At 40.2% G+C, this 26464-nt stretch overlaps 1 protein-coding gene across 1 annotated transcript; it reads right to left on the bottom strand.

The window, feature by feature from the left end:
* Positions 1-1937: 1937 nt before the first annotated feature.
* Positions 1938-24901, bottom strand: TSPAN3 (tetraspanin 3). Its single transcript, XM_030497761.1, has 7 exons — positions 24681-24901; positions 13656-13847; positions 12532-12606; positions 8673-8774; positions 8115-8267; positions 7731-7814; positions 1938-2886 (listed from the first exon to the last, which is right to left on the bottom strand). The coding sequence occupies exons 1-7, from the start codon at positions 24741-24743 to the stop codon at positions 2794-2796; spliced, it is 762 nt and encodes a 253-aa protein (XP_030353621.1). The 5' UTR covers positions 24744-24901; the 3' UTR covers positions 1938-2793.
* Between the last annotated feature and the right edge of the window lie 1563 nt (positions 24902-26464).

Genomic DNA, 26464 nt, shown 5'->3' on the forward strand with positions numbered 1-26464 from the left:
GAGAGACATTGAGGTGCTGGTGCAGGGCCTGGAGCACAAGTGTGATGAGGAATGGCTGAGGGACCTGGGGGGTTTAGTCTGGAGAAGAGAAGGCTCAGGGGGGACCTCATCGCTCTCTGCAACTGCCTGACAGGAGGATGGAGCCAGGAGGGGGCTGGTCTCTGCTCCCAAGGAACAAGGGACAGGACAAGAGGAAACGGCCTCAAACTGCACCAGGGCAGGTTTAGATGGAGATGAGGAACAATTCCTTCCCCAAAGGGTGCTCAGGCATTGGAACAGGCTGCCCAGGGCAGTGCTGGAGTCACCAGCCCTGCAAGTGTTCACACATCGTGTAGCCGAGGCCTCAGTGCCATGCGTTAGTGGTGGCCTTGGCAGTGCTGGGCAACGGTTGGACTGGATGATCTTAAAGGTCTTTTCCAATCCAGTTGATTCTGCGATTCTATGATTCAAAGACCATAAGAAGTAAAACCAGTCAGCTCATACTACAGCAGTATTCATGTCTGACTACTATTCCACTTGTTCCCAACTTCAGTGCACCATACCAAATGCATTGTATTAGACACTTGCAAGTTTTTTCTGTTGCCTTTTTTAGTTTTAAAAGCACATGACCATAACTATTCACACACCCAAGACCCAGCTGACATCATCCAATGCCAGAAGGCCACTTGTTCCTAGAAACAGTAATTCACAACAGTTAGAAGTTCGACTGGGCTTTGTTCAGATTGTGTTTTATGCAAAAGCGCTGTAAAACATTAAGTAGATTCAGAAGTTTCCAAATTGCAGCATGAATTATCTGCATTTTCTAAAGCAGAGATTTCCCTGATCTACATGCAAGTACTTGGTGCTACCCCATCAAGCCATCTCTACTTCAGATCCATGGCTTCTGGTGACATTAACAAGTACATGCAGTGTAATCTTTCCACAACTATCCTCACTTCAAAGAGGTATGTTCAGGCTGGTGACTGTGAAGCTGCTTTCTGCCTCATAGTGAGAGCTGACAACTTTTTGAAGCATCCTTAGCTTTGTTTTGTGCAGCATAGAAGTCTGTTTAAAACCTGCCCTGATCAGCTTCATCTAATTAGGGATCCTACCAAGCATATCTACAATCTGCAATACAACATGATCAAGATAATCCTTAAATTTGTGAATGCTTCTTACAGTAGATTCTGTTAGCAGGCTTGCTACCACATCTGGGAAATTTAAACTAGAGGCCTGCAGGCCTTTCAGATTATTAAGCCACATACCATGGTAAGAATGAAAACCTAAGCCTCAAAAGCCTATCATTTGAAACTCACCTTTACAAATTAATGCAGAATTCCAAAAGTATACTTCTACAGCAGTGTAACGACTCTGAGAAACTTAAATTCCACCCAAGATACGTCTGCCTTAACAACAGAATATACACATTAGAGAATTCTCTTTTCCTGAGCAATGCTGCTTTGGGTATTTGAGAACATTATGTTGGTATCCGTTTGGCTGAGCATGTCTATTTTGCATGATAAAGCACATAAACTACTGGTAGAAATGCTGAACATTCCTGGCATCTACAGAGACTGAGGCAACTGAAGCCATGGAAAGCAGAGCAGTGACTAAGCATCTGAATAACGTAAGACACATTAATGCACAATTGACAGCAGTTATAGTAGGTCTACTCATTCCCCACTGTTGAGAGGCAACAGATTCTTTCTTAATTGTATTCTCAAGATGTTAACTTTCCACCAAGTTCAACCAAGTTTGTTGTGCTGTGTTTCTCTGGTACTGTTTCAAATAAAAAGAACAAATATGATACAATCAAGCTTCCACCAAACCTTAAATACAGTCCTATTTAAATGAAGCACCTCAAATCTGGTGCTTTTGCACAAAAGCTTATGCTTCTAGCACACCAGGACTCCATTTGAACAGATACACTGGAATCTTAAACAGAAAAACAAGACATGTTTATAGGGAGGATATACAGAGATTTATTTAATCAGGTTTACTATTTACAGTTGAGATCACTTTCACATACTACTTTCTACTCTACATGGCTACATTGTTTCCAAACCAGTTTAAGATCTACAGTCTAACAGTTCACTCAACACATAAAACCGCTCTTCATAGAAAAAGGAAATATTTCATTATAGAACAGTAGTGCATACATTATACTCCTGAAAAGCCAGCTTGTATTTTAAACCACTAATGTCTGAAAGATTTGTTCTCAGAAGGTCAAAACTGCAGTCACATGATCCTAAAGTTCTGGGGTTTGATTAGTCTTTTTTTTTTTTCTTTTTATTTATATAAAAGTGTACTGGACTTGAGTGTTTTTTAAAAAGTGACACTGGTGAGGGGCAAGATTCAAACCTTTTTTTTTTTCCAATTAAATACAGCTGGCTTCCTTTGTACAACTTTGGCTGAAAAAGTTCCATGTAGCAAAGGTTTTAAGACACCCTCTCTATATGCAAGAATCAGCCAGTCAATGCTTAGAGGTAATCTACCAAAGTAGGCACACATCCTTTGACTTTCATATCAACCAAATTACACCAAACTTGCAAATGGTTCTGAAATTAGAAAGTTTACTAGTATACTAAAACATTTAGATACATGAATAGCTGGCTAAAACAGTGAAAGTCACAGGTAATTATATGGGTGTGTAAAGCTGAGTTGTTTTGCCCATCACCAGTGTACAGTACAGCTGTCTCATCTGTGAAAGGTGTGCTCTGACTAAGCTTAGGGCAAGAAAGCTATTGCAGTAGACTGGCCCGTTCACCTTCCACATGAGTGAGATAAGATTGAACTGCGTGTTCGCATTCTCTTCTAGGCATAGGTTCCGCCAGTGATGAGAAGCTCGTAGGCAGGATCCCGACTCCTCCTACATAGTACTATACAGGCACACAACATGCCCAGAAGCTATGGAGAAAAACAGAAAAAAGAAAACAAGCTGAGTGCAAAGAAGGTACTTCAAGAGATTTAACCTCAGCACAGAAACTGTGAGCATGCACTGCGAGACTGTAAACATCCAGAAGGTAAATGGCAACAAATGCGTTGTTCTGAGCGAGCTTCACACCCTGCTGTGAAAAGCGAGGGCCACAAACTCCAGCCTGGTTTTCTTGCAAGATTGTCTTGAAGTCTTTAACAAAGTTTTTTTGGTCAGCCATTTGCATTCTGCCTCCATAACTCAGAAGAAATGACTTTTTTTTTAATGAAAGCTACAGATTTTTAGATACTCTATTTGGTCTAAAAAAAATCAAAGTGAAATTCAAAGGCATTAGCCTCTAATTGCTACGACGAGAAAGAGCAGAACTTTAGCTTTATGAATCTATTTCATGACTGAAATCTTTCAAATGCTCAGCCTCTTAATGTCAGATTAGAAAGCTTAAGTCCAATGTGAATTATTCACTTTGAAGACATATTCTTGCTGTTAAAATTCACAGTACCGTGATTCTGCTGACAAGTTTGTCAGGAATTTAGGGTATGATCAGCCTGTACATATTTACAAGGCTTAAATCAAATGAATGTAAGCAGGGATGTAGGGCATGATATTCTTCAGAAGTTGCATATTTACTGAAGGTAGAATAAGACTGTAACTACTTCTAGTAAAGTAAGAGATTGTCCTGATTTGGTTATATGGATAGAAGTTTATTCACAGATGCAAATACTTCAAGAGGCTTCTGTCATAGCTCTGGATTATATAGCATCACCCAGCAGGTAAGTTTCTAAAAGCACCCCCCAAAAAACTCACCCCAAACCCCCCCTGAACAGAAAGCAAATAAAAATGAAATGGCTGAGCAGACAACCAAGTGTAAAAGCTTCTTCACTGAAACAGCAAAAACCCAGTGAAAAAACAGCACTGGGACACACAAGGAGAATTACTTTTTAAAATCAAGTCTGATGCAAACATCACATGTGTAACATGCTTTAAAACTAAATGATGGTACATGCAACACAGTAGCTAAGTCTGCTGAAAGACTGAACAATTTCAGAACTCTGAGTCTAAATAAGCAGCAATTAAAAAGAGGCATGATGAAATTCTCATACGAGCTTTTAATTTCCTGGAAAGGAACAAGCTGTAAAGATTAATAAAATTCTTTGTCTGGAATGCATTATCTGCTTTGGATCTATAGCAGAAACCAGCTCAAATTCAAAGAAGTGTATGGAGGGTAACCTAGAGTGTGGCACTTTGGCCTGCTGGCAAACATCCGTACCTTTCTTCACTTTCCATCGGTACTGGGGTGGTTCCAGCTCAGACTAACTCCCAAAGATGTTATCACAGAAAGGTTTGGGTTGGAAAGAGCCTTTAAAGGTCATCTAGTTCAACCCTCCTGCAATGAGCAGGGACATCTTCAACTAGCTCAGGTTATTATAGTCATGTTGGAGGAAGAGAGAACACAGAATTACATGTCCTCTTCATGGATTCAGCCCTTCTAAGTGAGGAGGCAACATCCACAATTAGAAAACCCCCAAACTTAAGTTAGACTTATGAAAGGGAGAGGTTTTGGTAGTTGCCAGTGGCTACAGAACTCTGAAGAAGGCTCATGGCCTGCAAGTACAAGAACACAGCTTTTTCCCCGTTCAAAACAAGGACAAAATGAAGAGTGTGCTGGAAAGAAACATCATTAAGTCTTTTGCTATAATCCATTCTACCCAATTCATTTGTTCACATTTACAATTATCCACACAAGATAATCCTGTTCAATGACTCAAGACGTTCAATTTATACAGTTGTGTAAGATCTGAAACCATCAGGTACTATAACAAAAGCTCATGTGATCAACTTTTCAGTTACTATTTAAACCATTTGTATCCTTTAGGAGGCCACTGAGCATATTCCTAGAATTCAAAGTGTCACAGAAATAACTCCCATATTTCAACTTTCTCTGTAGAAATAATCTTCAAAAACATGCTCACACCTCTAAAACCTTTTCTAAGGCATTTGATTCTGTTTCTCTTCAGTTGCTATTTAATATTGTGAACGAAAGTATTTTAGAAGTCTGTGCTGAGGAAGGATCCATGCACAACCCTACCTTCAACTTGAAGAGTTCAGACATCTCCCACAGTCAGGCTTGTTGAGGGTTTTTTTAATTAAAAGTGTTACTATTTTATACAATTTGCCTGCTAGCAGTAACTAGATCCAATCTCTTACAAAACCAATCTGCTGGTTTTGGTACAAAACCAACCCTCACTTGCTGGATATACATTGGGCAGGGTCAGGATCTTGGAAATGATGACTAACTACAAACACTATCTTTAAGAATGAACTCTGAAGATAATCCAGCAGCACCTCCACTGCACTGCAATGCCTTTACTCCCTTTAGTTTGCCTCCTATTTATTAATAGTTCCGTGCTGCCACTGTGGTTGAGACCAGGGAATTATTGGATGCTGGAAGATTCCCATGGTAACTGAGCCATGAGCATATATAAAAAAATCACTTCTGTGCAGAAAAGACGAAGTTGTCACAAATCCCAAGCCTTGCAAAAATTCTGCTCTTCTCAGTCTTTCCATTGGAAAGAACATACTGAAGGCTGAATTTGTTGACTGTAAGCTATGAGAAGTGATGAACTTTGGATAGCCTTCTTGCATAACATGAAATAACCATCAGTTCAGAGCAGACTCTATGCAATGAGTCTAGGAAAAGTAGTAAAACTCACCAAAAGGTAAGAAAAACATCATTATTCCTTCAAGTTTACAAGCCATGACCATGTAGGTTACAGGCCATTTGCTGAAGTGTCCATTCTCACCTCCAGTTCAATTAGCACACAAGCTGTTTTGCTAAGAATCAGGCTAAGAACATACTTAAATCTTGTATTACAAACAAGTGGGTGTCACAACTTAGGTCTTACATTTCAGGAGATGAATAACAGAAGAATTGGAATACTGTTTAGTACCACCTTGACTGAAACCAATGTTTTAAAAACACGTGAATTTACAACCATTTGAAATGTGGAGCAAAGATTTCTGGAAGACTTAAATGTGATTACTACTCAGTGAGTATTACTAGACAGGAACTTCAAGGGTATTCCCAACACCCTGTATTCTATACTTACCTGAATTCATTTTCTAAACAGGTATCATGTAGCTTGTTCTACCTTTAAGCAAAAACATTGCAAAATGCTGTACTGCAGCACTAGCAAAGACATTTCTCTGATGCTCTTGATTTTCTTGATGGACTATTTAGAAATTATGTATGTTCTGCCAATAGCTTGATTGTTGACACATGGAGACAAAGAGCACTCACAGCAGAAGGGATACAACTAAGATACTTGCCTAGAATGGATGAGCCAGGAATAACAGACAGATACAAGCAGCCACAGCATTTGTGGCCCAATCCCACAAATTGCCAGTGGAGGATTGTGACTGTGCTGCATTTTGGGATGTACCTGCTAATCAATCTGCAAACTCCAAAACTAGGAATAATGCCTCCTCTTGGGATTCAGCTTACCCAACCTCATAACATACACTTATTTCCTACATAAAAATCTGCCACAGTAGCCATGGTTGTGGTAAATACTTTTATTTACATTACACAAATACATTTCAGTGTTCAAGACGACTAAATACTGTTTTAACAGTCAAAGTTTTAAGAATGGTAATTAAAGAGAAAACACCTTCCTTCATTCCTTCAGAAGCCTGAGCACCAAATTTAAAGTTCCATACCTAAAGTAATCTGGTTCTGCACAGTTCAGCTGTACATGGTGTTACCTATGAGTATATCTTGAAACAGAAATTCAACCATATTTTCACATGACTGTTTGCAAAAGATTCTTTACCTTCAAACACACAACCCAGCTCAAAAGCTGCTTTTGAAAACAGAAGTGCCTAAACCCCTTGACTCAACAGGTACAATGTTTGCTGAATTCAAATACTGTGAAGGGCACAAAAGTAACTTTGGAATTAGTTTTGAAGTCTCTGGGATTCAGCATATGTGCTACATTTCTCAAAGGCCGTAACACTGGCACAGGCTGAAAATCATATAAATAATGCACTAAGCCTGCCAAATCAAGTAGCATTCAAAATTCCAGTTTTACAGATGTGTTTAGAAGACAGCCCTAGGTTTGGTTTTTTGTTTTGGTTTGGTTTAAATAATCTAAATAAATACTGACATACACATTAGTCTATTGCCTTGGTTTTTTACAACCAGGTAACTGTAACAAGGTTTACCTGGGAGACAGCCGCTGCTCAATTTTAAGCAGGCAGCATCTCCAGTTCTGAACACCCTTTTTTGCTGAAGTCCAGAACCCAAGAAATCTTTAAGATGCAAGGCAAAGCTCTGTTGAACATGCTATCAAAAGCCCTGGTGTATCTCCTGGGTGGTCTTGACACTATCTGTATGCCATGAAGCACAGTTAAGCTGATGTACTTCTAAAATGGCATGAAGTCTGAACTGTGTTAAAGTTAGAAATTCAACAGTATGCAAATTGTTCAAGTGTTAAATATCATGAGAGCACATTCGTTATACTTAATACTTAGATAATTAGTTTTTAAGAAATAACTTACCACTTACTCTCTAGTAGATAACTGCACATACCATTGACTGTTCAGCTACCACAAAATCTAACAGAATATACATCCACATAGCAGTAGTTTTCGACCATGCATGGTTGAAAAGCTCTGTTAAAATGCTTAGATCCTGTTGACTGATGTCCATTTACCCCCCAAACCCAGCAGGGACTAGAGCTGCCATCATCCTGTGCATACCTGTAATAACCTGGACAGCAGTAGAGAAAAAGTTTACAGATAAAGAATATTCTCTTACCTGAATAGCAGCAAATGCTAGCGCTGCCCAGATGACATACATCATGATCTCCTGAAGCTTCTTTACAACCAGAGCCTCACACCCCTGAAATAAGTAGAATTCTTATATATCCATGTGGTAACCACATATAGACCCCCCCCCCCCCCCCCCAAAAAGGCTCCCAAAGCATCAAACAGGGCAGAAAGATAACCCACACACTAAACCAAGTCATTAATTCACGTATCACTAAGGATGATGAAGAAAAGGAGGTTTTATTTTTCCCCTAGAAACCATGTTTATTTCCTGTTAAAGCAAATAGTCCCAAAACTTCATGCTCCCACTGAAAAGAAAATTGACTGTCAGCAAAAGCATGTGGCTAATAAGTTCATACGTTGAGTGTCTTACCTCAGAATAAAGGTCCATCGGGCGGGTCAAGCTGCCAGTGCAATTGCTGAGGGCTGCTTTGCAGCAGCTAAGCGGCACGCTGTTATTTTTTGTTTGCTTGAACCAGACAGTATTCTCCCAGTCTGAGTAGTTGTGGATCCCACAGCAGCGCAACTGGAAGATCACACAGGGAAAGAGCCAATGGGTTTATCAGTCAAGAAGTGGGATGAGACAGCAATTCCAATTGCAACACCAAGAATATTCAGATTATCCAAGCATATACAATAATTCAATATTAAGAATATACAAGTCTATTAAGATCATGTCCCACTGCAGAAAAATATGCAAGTACTAAATATTTTAATCCAAACACTGACTCACAGCCAATCACACAAAATGGAGCTCTGCATCAACAGTGTCAGAATTCTACTAATTTTAACCAAGTTCAGCTATTTATTGACCAATGAGCTGTTTCCTAGACTTGTCAGAATAACTGCTATCCAAGTACCACAGCACCACAGCATTTGTGTTTTAAGGACAAGAAAGATTACAAGGTTGCCATGAGTCTTGCCATCTCACCTGCCTCTGTACATAGTCAATAGCACGACTGGCTGCATCAGGGTTCGTCCCATTGTATCCATTGTATACTTTCCGAATGCTGTGATCAACTTCATCCTCTACCTGTGAAGTAGGAGGAAAGCATCTGCATTAGCACACCAACAGAAGTAGTACTGAAGAAGTAGGCTAAAGTCATTTCACTGCTAATTATGGCAATGCAGGAAACCGAGGTAACTCCCTATCACCTGAAATCAGCATATGTGGGTGGTAGAGCTTCCTAAAATCCTAACTTGACTTTTGCCAAGATGTTGTTTGTTTGCAGCAAATGAGTAAGACAACCACCCAAGCAGCTATCTGCCACAAGACTTCAGACAAAGCAGCTTTGCCACATACCTCAACAGAAACTGCTTTTGTTAGGACACTGTGGCAGACATTCCATGAACGTAAGGGTTCTCCACCACAGCATGCATTCATTCACCCTTCCACTTCCTCCTACTCCTCCAAAGTTCCAAACCAAACCCAGTATAACAACCAGTGCTATCTCATTCCCTTTGGAACCACAAGGATACACCTAAGTCATACCAGTCTGACTGAAGCACAAGTAAATTCCCAAAGATGAGGTCTTCTGGCTGACTATTCTACCAAGCTCTCTGCTCAGTCCCAGTCCCCCCGCACCTCCTGAGAAACGTTGATGGCTGTGTCGTTCATAGCAACAGTTACTGGAATAGCTCCTAAAGCTACTGCAGATGAGTCAAGTTGCTAAAGATGCTGTCAAGTACATGTGTTAGAAATGGATGCCACCCAAGAATCATCACTTATCCCCCCAAAAGGTGTCTTTACGATGCCCATTTTGGAGGAAATCTGACTAGAACCATTTAATAATATGTTTCACTGTAAACTTATTTAAATGCACAGGAAGTTTGGTGTAGTGAAACATTTGTGCAATAGTAAGACAGCCTCTGAATTGATTTTTTTTTCCTATCACATTCAACAGGAATTATGTGCAAGGAATGTAATCTTGAGGCTGAGCATTAACTAAGCATGCAGATTCTTTAGATTTGCAAGTTACAGCAGGAGGGTCTTGCCAACACATCATTCCCTTAAATGCTTTACTGGAAGAATTTTCTACAGCAATAGCACAAGCTTCATTCCCCACCACCCAAAAATGCTGGTTATCTTTACAAGTAAATCTGTATCAAGATAGATAGGAATAAGAGTCAATTTAGCCTGCACAGGCAACTTGTTTCAGACCAGCTTAAAATCAATTGTTGGATGATTTAACTAATGTGATTTACAACTCCAATTTATACAACAAAACAGCTGTTCAATTTGTCATATAGGTTTTTAAATCATTTATTTCCGTGCTTCCTTGTATATCATTTGGCTTATGGTTCAATTAGGGCAACCTTACGCCTGAAACTCATGCAAATTACATACAATGCAAACAGAAGCCACTAGCTTGAGCTACCTGGCAGGTCTGATGAAAAATGAGGAGTCAACTACTCCATGCAGGGGACAAAAAGCCATTAAACCTCAACCAAATGACAGCCTGTTTAATCCCTACTGCCACTTACAAAAAGCCTTACTTTTACCAATAAGGGTCAATGTTAGCAGATTCTGCAACAGGTCAGTTTATCACAATATGACCTGGGCATGCTCCACAGTGTTCTGAAGGAACAGGAGTCTGAATGGCATCCACGTGTACAGGTTTACAGAGGCATGTTGAAAAACCAAGCGATTTCAAGATCAGTCATTGATTTTCAAGGGCACAATGCCGCTTTCTTGAGACATTATATTCAGTCCCACTCAGTACCAACAGTTTTCATGAGCAACTGCTCTGACTTGATGTTTCCTTTTGTTCGTAAAGCATTGTCGGGAAATTTGTACAGTTAACACTGAAGTAATCCCAACATGATTCAGGTGCCTTTAAAATAATGAAACCAACAACCAAGGAAGCCAACAACAAAAGCCACACATGTAAAACCAACAGAACAAAATTAGCAAAGCACAGAGCTGCCTTATTTATCCTACCAAAAATAATCAGAAATATATGCAAATTTCACTTCCCAGTTCACTGGTAATAAATTTAGGTTATTTCTCACACTCCTGTTGCACTCTGAAACAACAGTTTAAGATGCTAAGTACTGCAGGGTAATAGAACACTGCCTTTTTACTAACAAAACCTGCCTGAACTTTCAAAAGATTTAAGATTTGGTTTTCAAATACTGACTCCCACAAAATGACTTAATATAATACCATGCTGCCACCAAAAAGAGACTATAACCTCTCTTCCCCCAAGCTCTGATCTACAGCTGTGAAACTGGATGGTAGCAAAACAAAAGTGAGAGGCAACAGGAACATGTAAGCTGGGACCAATCCAAGTTTCAAGTGTTTCAAGCATGCAATTTCAGACGGGCTAGGAAAGAAAGATCTAATGCATCTGCTTCTATCTGCTTTGAATGCTGTTCACTGAAAAGAGCAAGCCACTTAAAGACCAAACACAGAAGAGTGTAAGATGACCACAGCTTAATCCAAATCAGATCCATGGAAATTCCTGAGCAACAACTATAGTGTAATACAGTCCACCTCTGCAAGGACTGGAGCACAGGGCAACCATTCAAGTTAATGTGTAAGAACTTGACATATTTCCCATTCTCCAGGAATTTTACTGCTTTCCTCAGTTGCTTCTAAGGACTACTTCCACCACAAGCTTTGGAGTCCCAAACGATCTTCTCAGTGCACTGCACAAGATTCCAGAAACCAGATGCAGACCATGACAAAAACATATCCTGAATTTAAGCACCTCCAATAGAGCATTTCTGTTGAAACAGCCCATTCTACCTGCTACTAAGCTAGAACTACAATGCTTAGCTCAAGGTCCTCTTACGCGCTGCTTACTCAAGGCAGCCTTCCTTTGTAAACCAAGCAAACACTCTAGATTTTTACTTCATGTTTGTCTCACCGGTTCTTCCACAATAGCAGGAGAAAGCAAGGAGGACAGAATACTGAACTAGTAAGACCTGTGTGGTTTATATAAATGCAAAAGGCCAAAGAAAGGTTAATGGTGTTGTAGTCCAGCTTGCTATTAAGCTATCAGTGCAGTGTTCTATACTGCGATCATACTATATGTCACTGCTAAAAATGCCTTTTCTCCTATTTTTTGAGCAAAATTTAGATGTAGATATAACAAAAGCCAGTGAAACTGTGCAAGTTAGAAAGTTTGACAAGCTACATTGTGGTATCTCTAATACCTCATGGTATATTTCTGCCCCATACTGTGCTGGTAGAAACACAATTAGTATCATTTTTCTGGCTCTGTTTATTAACTTCCGTTGAACAAACAGCAGAGCAGTAATCATTTCTTTAGCCATAACTCCTGTCAACAACCTGTATAAAGCTAGACAGTATACATTAACACATTCAATCTATTTGATTTTATTATTATGCAGTGTTAGTTTGTATACCAAAACATAAGACAACATTTAAGTTATTGCATATCAAAACAACATGCTCTATGTTCAAATATTGTGTAACCTAAATCATTCACAAAGTCAAAGCATAAATAAATTAGAAGACTATCTGGAAAATGAAAATGTACTCAACCAAGTCACCATGACCCTCCTCTACTGTTCAACTGTTAATGATACATTCCAGGTGGTTTTTTGCCTACAGGAAAACGTTCTGCTTTACTTTGAAGAATATTGATGTTCTAAATTTTAAGATACTGACATCTCAAATTAACCCACGTAGAGATTTGGTTTTATTCCCTTAACAAATACCTATTAACAGTTCTACAGACCCAAATACAGTAAAGTCAACACCTCTGTATTTTGGTCACAGTTTCACAACAAAACACTTGCTGAAATTGGGAAGTTATTACCTTTGCTCTGTAAATGTATCCAAGGACCACAACCACCACTTCAGTGATAAACACCAAGAGCAGGATGATCACAAACTGCAAAATACAATCAAGAGTGTGCAAATAATTTTACCCATTTACTCTCTGAAAGTCTCAGTATAGATTTTGCTACTTAAAGTAATTTTTCAGGTAAGGTTTTGATTTAACAGATAACAAAGCAGGCAATTAATTTGACCAAATGAGCCCAGAACTATCTGCATCAAGGAACTCTAGCGTTCATAGCTTCACCAAGGAATAATAAGCTGCCCAGCCAGGCAAGTGCTGATCATTAGGACTGAAAACACCATATTGGAGTGCTTTAATCAAGTGTTTCTTTTCAATCTTCTTTCTGTAAGATAAATATGAATGCCACAACAAAGCAGCTCCCCAGGCTGTTACTAAGAGTGGTAGATGGACTAAGGGACTGTTTCTTGACATAAAGCCCTGTAACAACAGGCAGAGCCAGCAAGCTATACATTTCTCTTGGCATATTTAAGAACATCTTTAAAATAAACTGTTAAAGAAGTCCACACAGCATCCAACAAAGATAAAACCAAACAAAACGTGGGGACAGTTTAAATACTGGCCTCTCTTCTACCTAATTCTCAAGCTGAGATTACAGTTAAAATTCTTGGAAACACATAGCATCAAATACCACAAATAAAATGTCCATATTGAGCCATAAAGGAAAATATTTAGGCATCATAACAACCCTTAGTTAACCTTGACAAAATACTGAAAACAAGAAGGCTCCTGGATCACCTTTCTCTCTGTCCAAGTTCAGCTTTTCAACCAGAACAGATAAAGATGAGATTTAAAAACTATTACGACTTAATTATACAGCTTTACATGCTTGTTTTTTAATGAGATAACCACAGTTCTAAAAAAGGTACAACCGAGGAGCCTTCTCCTGCCAGGACTGGCTAATTTCACACCATTATTTGGAACAGAAAATCAAAATAAGATGTTCATAAAATATAAAGAGCATACATTTAAGGCCATAAAATTAGAACAAGCTTAAGAAACCCGTATTTTAGAAGCCCATTAAAAGGAAAGGCAGCAAAATATACAAGCGAAGACCATCACGCAAAACCTCTGCAGCTTACCGTAGCAAGTCCACAGCGACTTTCTCGAATTGTGGCACAGCAGCCAATAAGTCCAATAATAAAAAGAAGTGTTCCCACAGCTATGATGATAACTGCTGGAATCAGTGTGTAGACATCTTCAAAGAAGTGATCATAGTCATCGTATGTGATGAACACATAGGCTCCCACGTAGCACAGTATGCCTGCTGCTGCCTACAACAGACAATAATACACTAAGTTCCTTTGAATACCAAACCCTCCTTTCAGCAAGGCTGGTGTACAAGTGTTTTATCAAACTCCATAAAGCAGTCTTCCTCAGAATTTATTACTTTTATTTTTTAAGTTTAGACATCTTTGCTAAGTTATAGCATATGCTTACTAGGAACATCTCAAACAAAGGCCAACCAGTAGTTTTCAAACTACATTTTATCTGGGCAGATTTAGTTTTGACTATGCTATGGAAGTCTGTTGAGGCACATCATCAAGAAATGAGGGTAAGCATGCTATGAACACCAAAATCTTGCCTCCTACTCTCAAATACTTCCTTCCCATGCCGTGAACTAAGCTTTCTACATAGTCTAACATTCACAAACTGTCTCATACTTTTGAGAACAGGACTCCAATCCACCCAAGCAGCAAGTCATTTGCTATTCCACAGCCTTTCAGTACATGTATGCAGTTAATTTTACCTGCTATTATTTACCTGCACTTATTCTTCCATTTCGCTAATTACTACCTATGTAGTAATGTTAGAACAGCACACACATTGCAAACTTCAACCTCTGCTAAAGAAAGATAAACTGCTAGGAACAACAGCTTTTCTGAGGCGTTCACAGCACTGTAGAAATTAATTCTAATCAACAAAGCAGGTCAGAACAAATATGAAACACTAGTTATTAAAAGACAGAACCAAATACCCAGACACACATACCACAGAACTTTTAAAAGACATGTTTTCAGAAGAATCGTTGTACAAAATGGTCTTTATTAAACAAAGATACCAAAAACCCCCACTTAAAGTTACTGCAAATAAGACCTTTAGGATGGAGCAGCCACTATATAGATTTAGAACATTAAGACAAAGCACTCATCAATCCAATGTGACCTTATCCGCCCCCCCCCCCCCCCCCCGAGCTATCCCAACACATCGATACCTTGATGAACTTTAAGCTGAGCACACCTAGCAAAGGACAGGCAGTTGTTGTTTGAGGAGCCAGCTAACAGATATTTATTTCAAAGGGCCTTCTCAATTTTTGCTTTACAAACATCCTATTCTTGTGTTGCAAAGAAGAGGGCAGGCAGACATGCACATAGCTGGTTCCAATTGCTACAATACCACAAGACCGGCTTATGCTATTGTAGAATCAAAAAACCAATGAGTAATTAAGGCCCAGGAGGGACTTCCGGGGATGATATAGTTCAATCTCCTGCTCAAAGCAGGGTCTACAATGAATTCAGACCAGGTTTCTCTAGGCTTTGTCTAAAGTCTCCAAAAATCTAAGGATGGAGTTTCCTCAGCCCTGGGCATCCTGTTCAGTGTGGCACAGAACAAGACAAGCTGTAAGATGACTGGTACCTACTATTTCAGCATTGCTTGCTACTATGTACTAGATATACTGCAGTATTACTGCAACTACTTCCCATAAAACAATACTGCATAAACACTACTAGAATAATACTTTATATATGGAGTATTTCCCACAACACTCTGTTACAGAACCACTATGTCAAAGACAAAGGTATTAAGAGCCAGCTCAAAAGCATCATCAGTTCTGCATGGATTTGAGCAATGTTATTTCACCTCTCTTTGTGCAGTGAAGGTAAGTGTGTACTCTGCAGGAATCTTAAAAGCATCCAGGAAGCTCGCATTCATCCAATAAAAGGTGCTATGTAGATACAACAGTAGAGACGCTGAAAATTCAGTAACAGTCAAAGACCAACAGCAAGACATCTTCCCCAGACAAGATTATCTGAAGTGAACAAGCTATTACAAAATCGGCCCTTTGCACAAAAGATGTTGAAATGCTAATCCAACTACAGAAATCCTGCCACGTTAGGTACAACATGGCAAAATGCAGACATACAATGTCTGTACACAAAGCAAAGATTCAAAGTAGTGTCACTGAACAATGGAATTACATTAACTGTTGCCTAGCAATGAACCGCGTGAATGACAGGACAGTGATGTAATCTCTCATTTCTAAGAGCTCTCATGCCTGTCAGAAGCATGCTATACTGCAAGGTGGCAGATAAAAAACCCCACAGCTGTGGCTGGCACTAGGCACTTTAGAAAATATACCACAAAAGTGAAATCAGAACCATTTGTGAACCCTTTTGTCCTCCTCTGCTGTGTGAAAATTAAGTGGCTCCCTTTTTCTCTAAGCAAAATCTGGTCCATAAACTGCATGAGCACATTATATTTAAAGAATCTATTTGAAACATAAAAAGTTTAACCTTTAAAAAAAACCCCCTGTCTACAGGTGTTAGCTTTCCTTCCCTACTTTAAGCAGCATATACATTTTACAGAACTTGGCTTGTCTGGCATAATACCGGAAGAGCAGAGTCTGACAAGTACAGAGATTAAGTATCATCTCAGAAACTAAGAAAAGCCACGCTCTGTGCCTGTTAAAAGAATTAGCTGGAAAGGCAGATTTTTCTTTAGACTTCCCAGATTAAAGCAGCCTATTCTGAAGACTTCACTAAATCCTCTCCACACACGGTACTAGAATGACTAACCAGCCATGACAGCATTTGGCCTTCGGTTTTGCTTCTGAAGAATGAACTGTGGAACTGGTGGCTCTATGGAAGAGGCTACAGAATCCTGGGAACAGCAGTGTGCATTCCTATGTCTATAAACCTTGCACTAGAATCATGAGGAAGTTGAAGATTGCCTCTACTTGAGGTTATCATACCCTCAAAAATTACTCTTCCTTGGAATCTCTTCAACAAGGTCTTGAAAGCAGAGGTACCTGCTGGAGCTTTCAGAAGGTCTAAAAGCTGTGAAGATTAAAACTCCTTTCCTGAGTATCACAGTCTAGCACTATTTTTGACCAGGCACATTACCTAGTCTATTACAGAACAATGAAAACAGCAACACTACCCTGTTTGTTTACAAGAAAACAAGTTTCAAATGCCTTCCCTTTTCCTTTCACATTGCAACTGCAAGATGCTTAATATTTTCTTCAGCCTACTTTAAACCAGGAAGGGAGGAGGTCTCTAAATCAGCATTTCAGCTGGGATTAGGAAAGTGATTTTGAAGGAATCCTTTTTGCGCATCTGATAAATTTCACTTACTACCTTCTGGTTTGCAGGACTGAATACTCTTAGGAGTGTATCAGGATTCACTTAGGAAGAAACTAAACCAGAAGATGAGGCCATTTACTGTGCTAACAGCTAATACGTGTTCATCTGATGGGACCAGAGTAGCCTGCAGTCCGTTATGCACATTATCTGTTGCAACCCAAGAACAAAATGAATGTGTGCTTTAAAAAAACCCAAACAAACCAAACCCACAAGAAGAAAAACAAAACCCCCAAAACAATACCATGTGCTTAAACAATCTCCTTCCCAAAAGGGCAATCAGCTGGAGAAACTGAAATCTGTACCACAAGGATAATTAAAAAATAATGATAAAAAAACCCCCTCAATGTTATTATCCTGCAGAGTGAACAGGGAATCTGCAGAAGTCTGAACTCACTCAAGTCAAAGACATTTGAATAAAAAGCTACCACATTTGCAGTCATGCATTTCCTAACATTGAATGGAAGCTAAATATATGAACTGCGCACAGTTTAAGTAAGTCTTTGACAAACAAGGCTTGAAGGAAGAATTCTCAAACTTAATCTGCTCAAGGCTCTGAATAGAGTCGGCAGCAGCTCCTGAACCTGTGCCAGGTCACATGTGTGCTCCAGGGAGATGACTGGTTATTCAGCATTCACACATCCTTTTTAGAGTTGTCTGCATGCAACTTGTAGTAGTGAACCTGAAGTGGCACATTCTTGTTTTAGATTAAATTAACCTTTAAAAAGATGACAAGACAAGTACAGTCAATGAAGACAGTTTGTTGCAAAAGGCTTGAACAATCAGACATCCTTCTCATCAGGGGAGAATTTAAAAAATGCACAGATCTCTTGTAGTTCAGGAACAGCTTGGTATTACTGCTGTGGCATAGGCCTCTAGGAGTTATTAAAAGCCAAAAAAGTATGCAAAGAACTGAAGGGAAAGATGAAAGCTCTAATGCCACAATGATACCTGCAGTGATAAACATCACTCAATGCGCTATAGGAAATGGTATTTTTTTACAAGTAAAATTCAACCCCCCCCCATCTTTGAGCTGGTATAACACAGCCTCTTAAACCCATGCCTATTTCACAATGACAGCTTTCAGCTTTCAAACGCACTGAGGCAGGCAAGGCTACACACTGTTTAGATGCACCTTGAAACTGTTTTGGTTTTTGTTGTTGTTGTGGGGGTTTTTTGTTTGCTTGGGTTTTTTCCATTTGGTTTTTTTTAACCCAAGTGGCTGAAACACACACCAAAAACTCTCTTCCTGTTTTCTGTAATGCTAACACATCGCAGCAGTTTGAAAGCTAAAATTTTGGCTAACAGTCCCTCACCTTTTCTGCTTGGATTCTGTCCTAGGATATTCTTCCCAATCTGTGTATTGCTTTCCTTGTGTTAAACACCAGCGTATCTTCGTTTTCACTGCCTTTCTAGCCTGCTGCAAGCTTTTTTATTAAAAAAACCACCCCAACCAACCAAAAACATTCCAGGAGAGATTTTTGGGGGTCTACAGTTAGATCAGTTTCATTCTTCTTAACAGTTACTTTTCTCCACTCATACCCATGCTTGAATGTTTCCTACCTATAAGAAGGTATAGTGGTTTGCCACCCAGTTTTTGGCCTTCCTCAAACAGTATCCTAAAAAGTGGGTTTTTTCACACTACTTCTTCATTATTTGACTTCTACTCTATTTCTTTGACAGTTTCAGTTCTCTCCAACACTAGAGTATTCATAGCCTAATTACCGTCAGATGAAGAGATTTCCTGATCTGCTACCTCAAGTTTTTCTTTTAGCTTTCTGTCCTTAAAAATCTAGTTCCTCAGTTTTAACTTCAAAGGCCCCATCTCTGCTGCTTATTTTACATTCTTTTCAGCACTTTGCTACTCTTGTCTCTCACTCTCTACTTCCCTCTGAAACAAATACACACACACATTATTTTCTCTACTTGCTTAAATTAATGCCCATCCACCTGAGAACCCAATGGTTTCCTGACACTCTTCTACTTTGTTCTCATCGATAATAACTCAGCTGGAATACTGAGCTATTAACTGTCTTAAAAAAATCCTTTGGGAGAAGAAAAGTAGCTATTCCATTCAATGTTGTAACATAGTGAGAAATAGTTTAAAGGCTTATAAAACAAAGCCATGTAAAATTCAAATAAGCCAGACTGATTTGCCTATACTAGGCAAATTCAATCCTGTAACCCTACGCATAAACCCCTCAAATTCAAATGTTTTTGCAGCTAAACCAAAAGGCTGAGCTAGGCTTCATTTGCATTTGACATTACATATTTTAAGTATCACTAATTGCAAAAGGCAGTGCACCAGATTGTCTTTTACACCTACTTAGTCACCAGGGCTGTAAACTTGGCCTGGTGCTCCACTGTTTCCAGACTGTAGAGGCCTGCACAAGGACACAAATGATTAATCCATGCTAGGAAGTTTCACCAGGTAAAGCTGCATTTCAATTTCCATACACTACTCAAAGATATCACATTTAGCTTTCCAAGTTGGTTTTGCTTCTATTAGGCATTAGCTCTACTTTTAATCACAAGACCAGATGCAGAAAATCCTGTAAAAGCCCAGGCAGAGACTTGAAACTCATCCTGTAAAGAAACATAAATGACAGTAGCATGTTACTTAAGAGCAAATCAAAGACCTCATAAAAATCTGGGCCTGGCCTGTGTTTGCTACTTGAAAGTTCATGTCCAAATAGTGCAAAAAAAATAAACCCAAAATGCTCAGAGGCACAACATTGAGTTTTAAATCCTTATTTCTTTATGGAAAATAGTTTCTACAATGCAAGGATTCCAAACCATAACACAATCCTGCCAATACGCTCACTTCACTACCGAAGCACAAAACATTCAATTTTCACAGAGAAGTAACTGTCCTTCAAGACATAAAAGGCTACTCCTGACAGGTAGCCTCTGGGATCATTTGTCAATTAGAGTCTTTGATGACTAAAAAACTCTCAGAAAGTTTCTTCATTATCCCATTTTTTAAAGGTCAGATCTGAAACAATTCTCAAGCTCCCAGTAAAACAGAAAAATTGCCTGGCTTATTCCTGTATGTAAGGGGAAGTAGTCAGCTCTACTTTTACTTTCTACCGTTCAATTTTAATTAATTTTCCCATTGTTGCATTTTCTCTCTTCTTTTCTACCAAAAACCCAAACCACACTACACGCACGTTGATAGCAACAGCCCATTTTAAGGATAGCACAGATAGTACTAATTTCCCCCACTACGGATTGCTGTACTGCGGTGAGCATGCATAAATTGTAAAGCGAGCACAGGATTGTAGAAAGGATTCCTGCTTTACACAACTGTAGCCTTAAGATTTCTCTCAACCACCATACCAAAGGTTTTAGAATAGCTTAGTCAAATGAATTGTAAAATTAATAATTCCAAGTCAGTTAAATAATTGCAAGAGCAACTTAAAAAATTAGTTTGCAACTACTGAGTTGAAAGTATTATGGAAGCAGAGTTCATTCATTTCCTCAAGGATAAGGACACAGAGGTGAAGAAAAAACCTCACAGCAAGCACAGGGTATTAGGTACTGCTTTAGCCAAGCAGGCTGTCAGGACACATTCTTCAGGAATGCAAAATACAGACTCCCTTTTCTGAAGCAAGACTACAAGCATCTCTGAATATTTTATCCTCTATCTTATATCCTAACCATAAGCCTGAAAACATTTCCCTAGCATTTCTGTCATCTCATTTCTTCAAAACTGCTTTCAACTGAATTATTTGTAATTGCTCATATTCAGCATTTCATTCTCAAGATATCAAAAGTGTTTCTTATTGTCAACTATTCTGACTTTTTTCTAAAAAGACTATAGTTTAATGTTCTGCTGTCAGACCAATAATTCTTATATTTCCCCACTGAAGAAAACCCATACCACATCCTAGATCTTCTGACAGATCGATCAATGTTGGGATTTCCACACAACCAAAAATATTTCAGAGAATATATGTACTAGAAGTTTCATAATTCAATTTAATAATTTAATTTTCTTAAAGTTGTATTGTCTTTCACATCACAATTACCTCCTGTGCAATACCCTTCCTTAAAGAAAGGGACTTAGGTCCATCTAAATGAAAATGAAGTCACTAGTTGACCAGATAGATCTTGTGCAAACTTAAGACCAGGTAAAGGTCAACTGAAGGTTTGCTTTTTCTTTGCCATTTATCATACCTGCTCCAAAATTAATTCATAACAAAACACTAAGAAATGTATTAACCTGATCTGTATTCCTCTCATCTTTCAAAGGGCAAGTTTTAACTGATGCTTCTCGTCAATGCGTTTCTGTGCAGTACCTTAGAGCTTAAGGACTCTCTGCCAAATTATCCAACATTCAAATGCATGTTTCATGCAAGAGCTATGTTATGCTGCTCTTGATGACTACAACTCATGATGCTGTTCTCCTGTAGAACTTTGTTTTTAAGGCAATACATGTGTCTACAATAGACATACTTGATGCCTGACACCCCTGCAAACACAACTTAGCTGAACTGTCAGAGTACAACAACAAAATCTTGGAAAGGTGAGTAAAGCCCATCCAGCTTTCCATCTGATAAGCCAGCACCTGTCCTGCTGCAAGGGGAAGGTGGTTTCCACAGCCCATCTTCTTAGTTAAAAAAAGATAAAGTCCTGTAGTAGTAATTAATATTTAGGAATGTACAAGAATTGAACCAGATGTGAAAAAAGTTTTCACAAAACTATGCAGATTTGTGAAAAGAAACAAGATGACTTTTTTATAGTGTCAACTAGAATATATATTAAGTAGCATGGGACTTCTCAAAAGGAGATGGACTTGTAGAGTCACTGACAAACTGAATGGAGTATAGGTTGTTAAAGTCAGCAGTCACAGATGATAAATGAGTGGGTATGGCTGTGTATGACCTGTGAGCAAGCCTCAGCTGATCTGCCTTTTTCAGAAGGCTTGAAAGAAATAAAGAAGTGACATCCTAGATTACAGAGCATAACAAAAACATCTGCCTTTCTTCAGCAGTCGAAGCAACAATTTTCTGAACATCTTGCATAAGACAGCTACCAAAGCACTCTGAACATCCACATCCTCCTACAAATATGAGATCCATGGGAAGAAGTGGGAGTGTCACAAAAGTTATAAATCACTCTGACCAGCCACTCTTGCAGAGCTTTCAATAGCAAACTATGCAGAAGCAACCTGCTATTACTACAGTTGACCATGAAGATCCAATGATCATAATACCTGATACTTACGTATGATACCAAATAGAGACATTTCATTTATAAAAACAATTAAAGGAGGTTTCATATTTACTTGACCAATTATAGGCACTTATCTATTGCTAAGTCTTGGTGGAAATCTGGAAGTTTCAAAGCTGGAAGTTCATACGAATCACAACCAAAAGATTCCTGTAACACCACAGAAGCAATTACATCTTCAAGTAGATAGGCACCAAATTATTAAATACACAGTCAACTCAGCCAGCAAATGAAATGTGCTAGATCAAGAGTTGAAATTCTTCTGTCTCTTGCCATCTAAAAATGAAGATGTACTACTTTTGATGAAAGTATGTAGATTTCCTATTTTATGCTACAGCTTGCTAAAGAGAAGAAAAATGCTGATTTTTGCAATTCTCACTTTCAGAAAGCTGCCTCATTCCACATGCAGCTGATGAGCCGTGAGGTTGTTCCAGCACAAGCAACCCACTTACCTCCCTGCCAAAAAGCTATCAGCACAAGTTGACTTCTCAGGCTGGAGAATGGTTGACAGAATACAAAATTGGAGACATTTTAATTTAACACAAAGTACATTCTATCTAAATATAATCTGTCCATTTTAAATTCAGTCAAGTTTGTCTCAAGAAAAGTCTTCAAAAATTGTGAAGTGAATTCAGCATTACACAAAATAACTTTGTACCCACCACTGCTTAAGCTGAATAGCTGTAAACTTCAACATGCTACTAAATTACTAATGCAGCAAACAGCAAAAAATACCTTTCAAACATATAAATTATGAAAACTACCACTAAGCTTTTGGAGTGGGGGAGAAAGTGCATACAGAATTTGTGTTCATTTATTCAGAACAGAGCCTAGTTTCTATCAGCAACTAAAGAAAAACCTACTTCAAGATGCCATTAATAATGCAACTCAAAACAACTATTTGTCTAGTCAAAAACTTTAAGCATGACGTAGCAACTATTAAACAGCTTTTTTAATGGCATTTGCAGCTTTGCATGTAACAAAAAGCCACACCCAACAAAGCAGATTCCAAACGAGAAGCTGTACTAAAAGGTTGATGTAACTACCTCATACTTCAAAGATAAAGCATGGAGCCTGTACAGCTCAGTCAAAATTACAGCCTCCTAATAATACACCACTTAGAGTCGAATATGCCTCACATTTACTGCTCATCTCTGAACAGCTGTATAGACAAATGCTGGTGAGACTACGCAGATATGCGTTTTCCCTGACCACAATTAATTGTTAAGCACCCATGAGAGATATTCCTTCGTAAAAATTTAGACAAGAACTTTCATCCTGTAACACTTGTTAGATTTCATGTGGCTTTCAGTACTAAATGAAGTAGCTATATATAGCTACGTTCTTATGTTCTAATATCTTGTCACCCACTATTACTTTTTCAAAGCTGAAATCTTTGAACAGCTGGGACAAGAGACCTTCTGTTCCTGGAGCTAGGATCAGACGATGAGAAATGCAGTAGCTAAATGAAGAAAATGAATTCTCAAAGTCTACTGAATATTATTTAATTTATTTAGAGTTATGTCCTTCTGACAGCCCAATTATTACAGTGAATATAACGCCAAGCTACAGCCTGTGTGACCATCCTGAGAAAGGTCATTTACAGCAACCTCCTGATCCACCAACCCAGGTAAGCTTCTGTCTTACTGTCAGCATGACTGTTGTTGTGGGAGGTTTAAGCGACCCATAAATACTCCAGTGCAGCTGCGATTACTGGAAGAAGTGGAATGTAAGACTCGGTTTTGGGCTATTAAGTTATACATCATAGAATCACAGAACGGTTAGGGTTGGAAAGGACCTTAAGATCATCTAGTTTCAACCTCCTGCCAAAGGCAGGGACACCTCACACTAGACCATGTTGCCCAAGGCTCTGTCCAACCTGGCCTTGAATACTGCATCATCTCCTTACTTTGTGTTAAAAATATGAGGAAGAAAACAGCGATCCACACTTACTGCTACATATCTGGGACAGACGTCCTTGAAGTTGGTGGCCAAAACCTAGATGGCCACAACAACACTACAAAAATTAAACTTTCAGAGACCTGAAAATCTCAATAACGTAACTCAATCTGTATTCAAGTACACAAGCGTCTCTGCCTCAAGATCTCTAATGCCCGTTAAACCTTTATTGCCAGACGACTGAGACAACAGATTCAGCCCCATCCACCTCCGAACTCGGCGGGGGGGGGAGGGGGGATGTGTGGACTGCGAGGGAAGGCAGTGCGCCCACCGCTGAAACGGGGGGCCCCGCAAAGGGGCACAGGACGCTTGTTAAACACAAAGCTTCTAAATAAGAAGGGAAATGGCGAGGTGGAGAGGGGGGGGCTCCCAGCTTGTGCCGTACGTGAACGAGAACCGGACAGCAGCGAAGCGGCGCGGCCCAGGCCCACAGCGCCCTCAGGGCCGGGTCTGACGCCACGGCCGGCCCGGGCCCCCCCCCCCCACGGCTGAGGAAGAGACAAACCCCGCGCCCGGAGCCCCTGACCCTCCCCAGCCGCCCCGCGGGCTCACCCAGAAGATAAGGTTGAGGAAGACCAGGACGGTTTTGGAGGAGGTGATGCCGCACTGCCCCATGGCGCCCGCCGCCCCTCAGCCTCCGGCCGCGCCGCGCCGCTCCCCGCCGCTCCGCTCCGCCACCGGCCCCGCCCCACGTGACCCAGCCGAGCCCAGGCGGCGGCGCGGGCAGCCTAAGATGGCGGCCGCTCGCGTCACGTGGCGGGAGGGGGGCGGAGGAACCTAAGATGGCGAACCGCTCCCTCTTAAAGGGACCGCTGCGCGGGCCTTGCGTGAGGCGCTGAGGGGAGGGCCGCGAGCGGTGTCGGGAGCTTGCCTCAGGAGAGGGTTCCTCAGCCTCCGTGGCCGCTTAGCCCGGGCTGGTCGACGCTCCTGCTGCCCTCAGAGCTTCCCGAGCCACGGCTAGTGGCAGCCCCGGTACACATTGAGCTTAGCCTGTGGTGGTCAGCGCTCCTGCTGCCCTCAGAGCTTCCCGAACCACGGCTAATGGCAGCCCCGGTAGACATTGAGATCATGAGGCGAAAAAGAAACCCTGCTCAACTGAGTGGCTTGATGGCAGTTCAGGAGGCTGAAGGGTGGTGTTGGGCACAAATGCTGGGGGAGAAAGCTGAGGTGAGCCTGTGAAAGAGCAGCCGCCTACAAGACATCTCATCCGAAATGACAGCAGTGAGGATCTCACTGGCCGAGCTGCCTGATCTGCTACCCACAGAGGGTGTGAAGGTGTTGGGCTGTCAGGAGATCTCTGGGTGTGCTGATGGATTTGAAAGGAGAAAATGAACCTGTTTTATTTGTGCACCAGGCATGGCAGGCAGCGAGAGCAAATGTGCAATGAGAACGACATGCATTTGACAATCAGGACATTTGGCAGGAAGAAGGAACACTTCCAGTGACGCAAAAGAGCATGGCTCTGGTTGCACAACCCAGCAAACAGTGAGGAAAGTACAAGCGCTGGTAATTGTTAGAACGCTTTAGATGCATCCAAAGAGGGTGGGATTTGACAGTGAAGAGCAAAGGAAAAGTAACTGAAGGAATTACCAGAAGATGTGCATGGTTTCCACAAGCTGTGCTTTTGCTGAGGCTGCATGTGCGCTCTGGGAGCGAGGGCAAGGTGACACCCATCCACTGCCCTGTCTATTCATAAGGTTCTCTTTAAGCACAGCCAGCATCCAGCCCTTCATTGTGAAGGCCTTGTTTGCTATCTTGCTAGCAAACCAAACCCCTCCTCCCTGTTTCTCCTGGCATCATGGTATCTTCCTTCTTGATCTTTCTTTTATTCTCTTTCTCCATTCTAATCCTCCGCTTTTCCTAGAAATACCTGTCATTCCTGAGCTGCTCTACCCTGCTTGGTGAGCTCGCTCAATAGCTTGTCCTTTTTTCTAGCAGATTTATGTGTTGGGCAGAAATAAAACTACCCATGTTATTGAGGGTCTTAACATTTTAGGAATCAGTCTGGTGAAGGCAGACAAGTAATCACTTATATTCCCCTGCTCTGTTTCCATGGTAGCAAAGTTGGGTTTTTTTTTCCCCTCCTACAGTTTTGGGAAGTTATATCCAGACCCAGTTCCTAGATGCCATGGAGATACTAAGTCTTTTTTTCAGCTTTCAAGTCCTTATATGCTCATGGATGAAACTTCCCAATCTTCAAAGTGTTATCAGGCCATTTTCTGTCACAAAAATGGATTTATGTACCCAGAAAATATGTTCAAAGTTGTCTGCACTATTAATGTGGTTTTCCATTCAATTTATGGCATTTAGGGTGTGATTATGTCTTGTAATTTCTG

Source organism: Strigops habroptila, chromosome 9 (genome assembly GCF_004027225.2).
Source record: "Strigops habroptila isolate Jane chromosome 9, bStrHab1.2.pri, whole genome shotgun sequence".
NCBI classification, from domain to species: Eukaryota; Metazoa; Chordata; class Aves; order Psittaciformes; family Psittacidae; genus Strigops; species Strigops habroptila.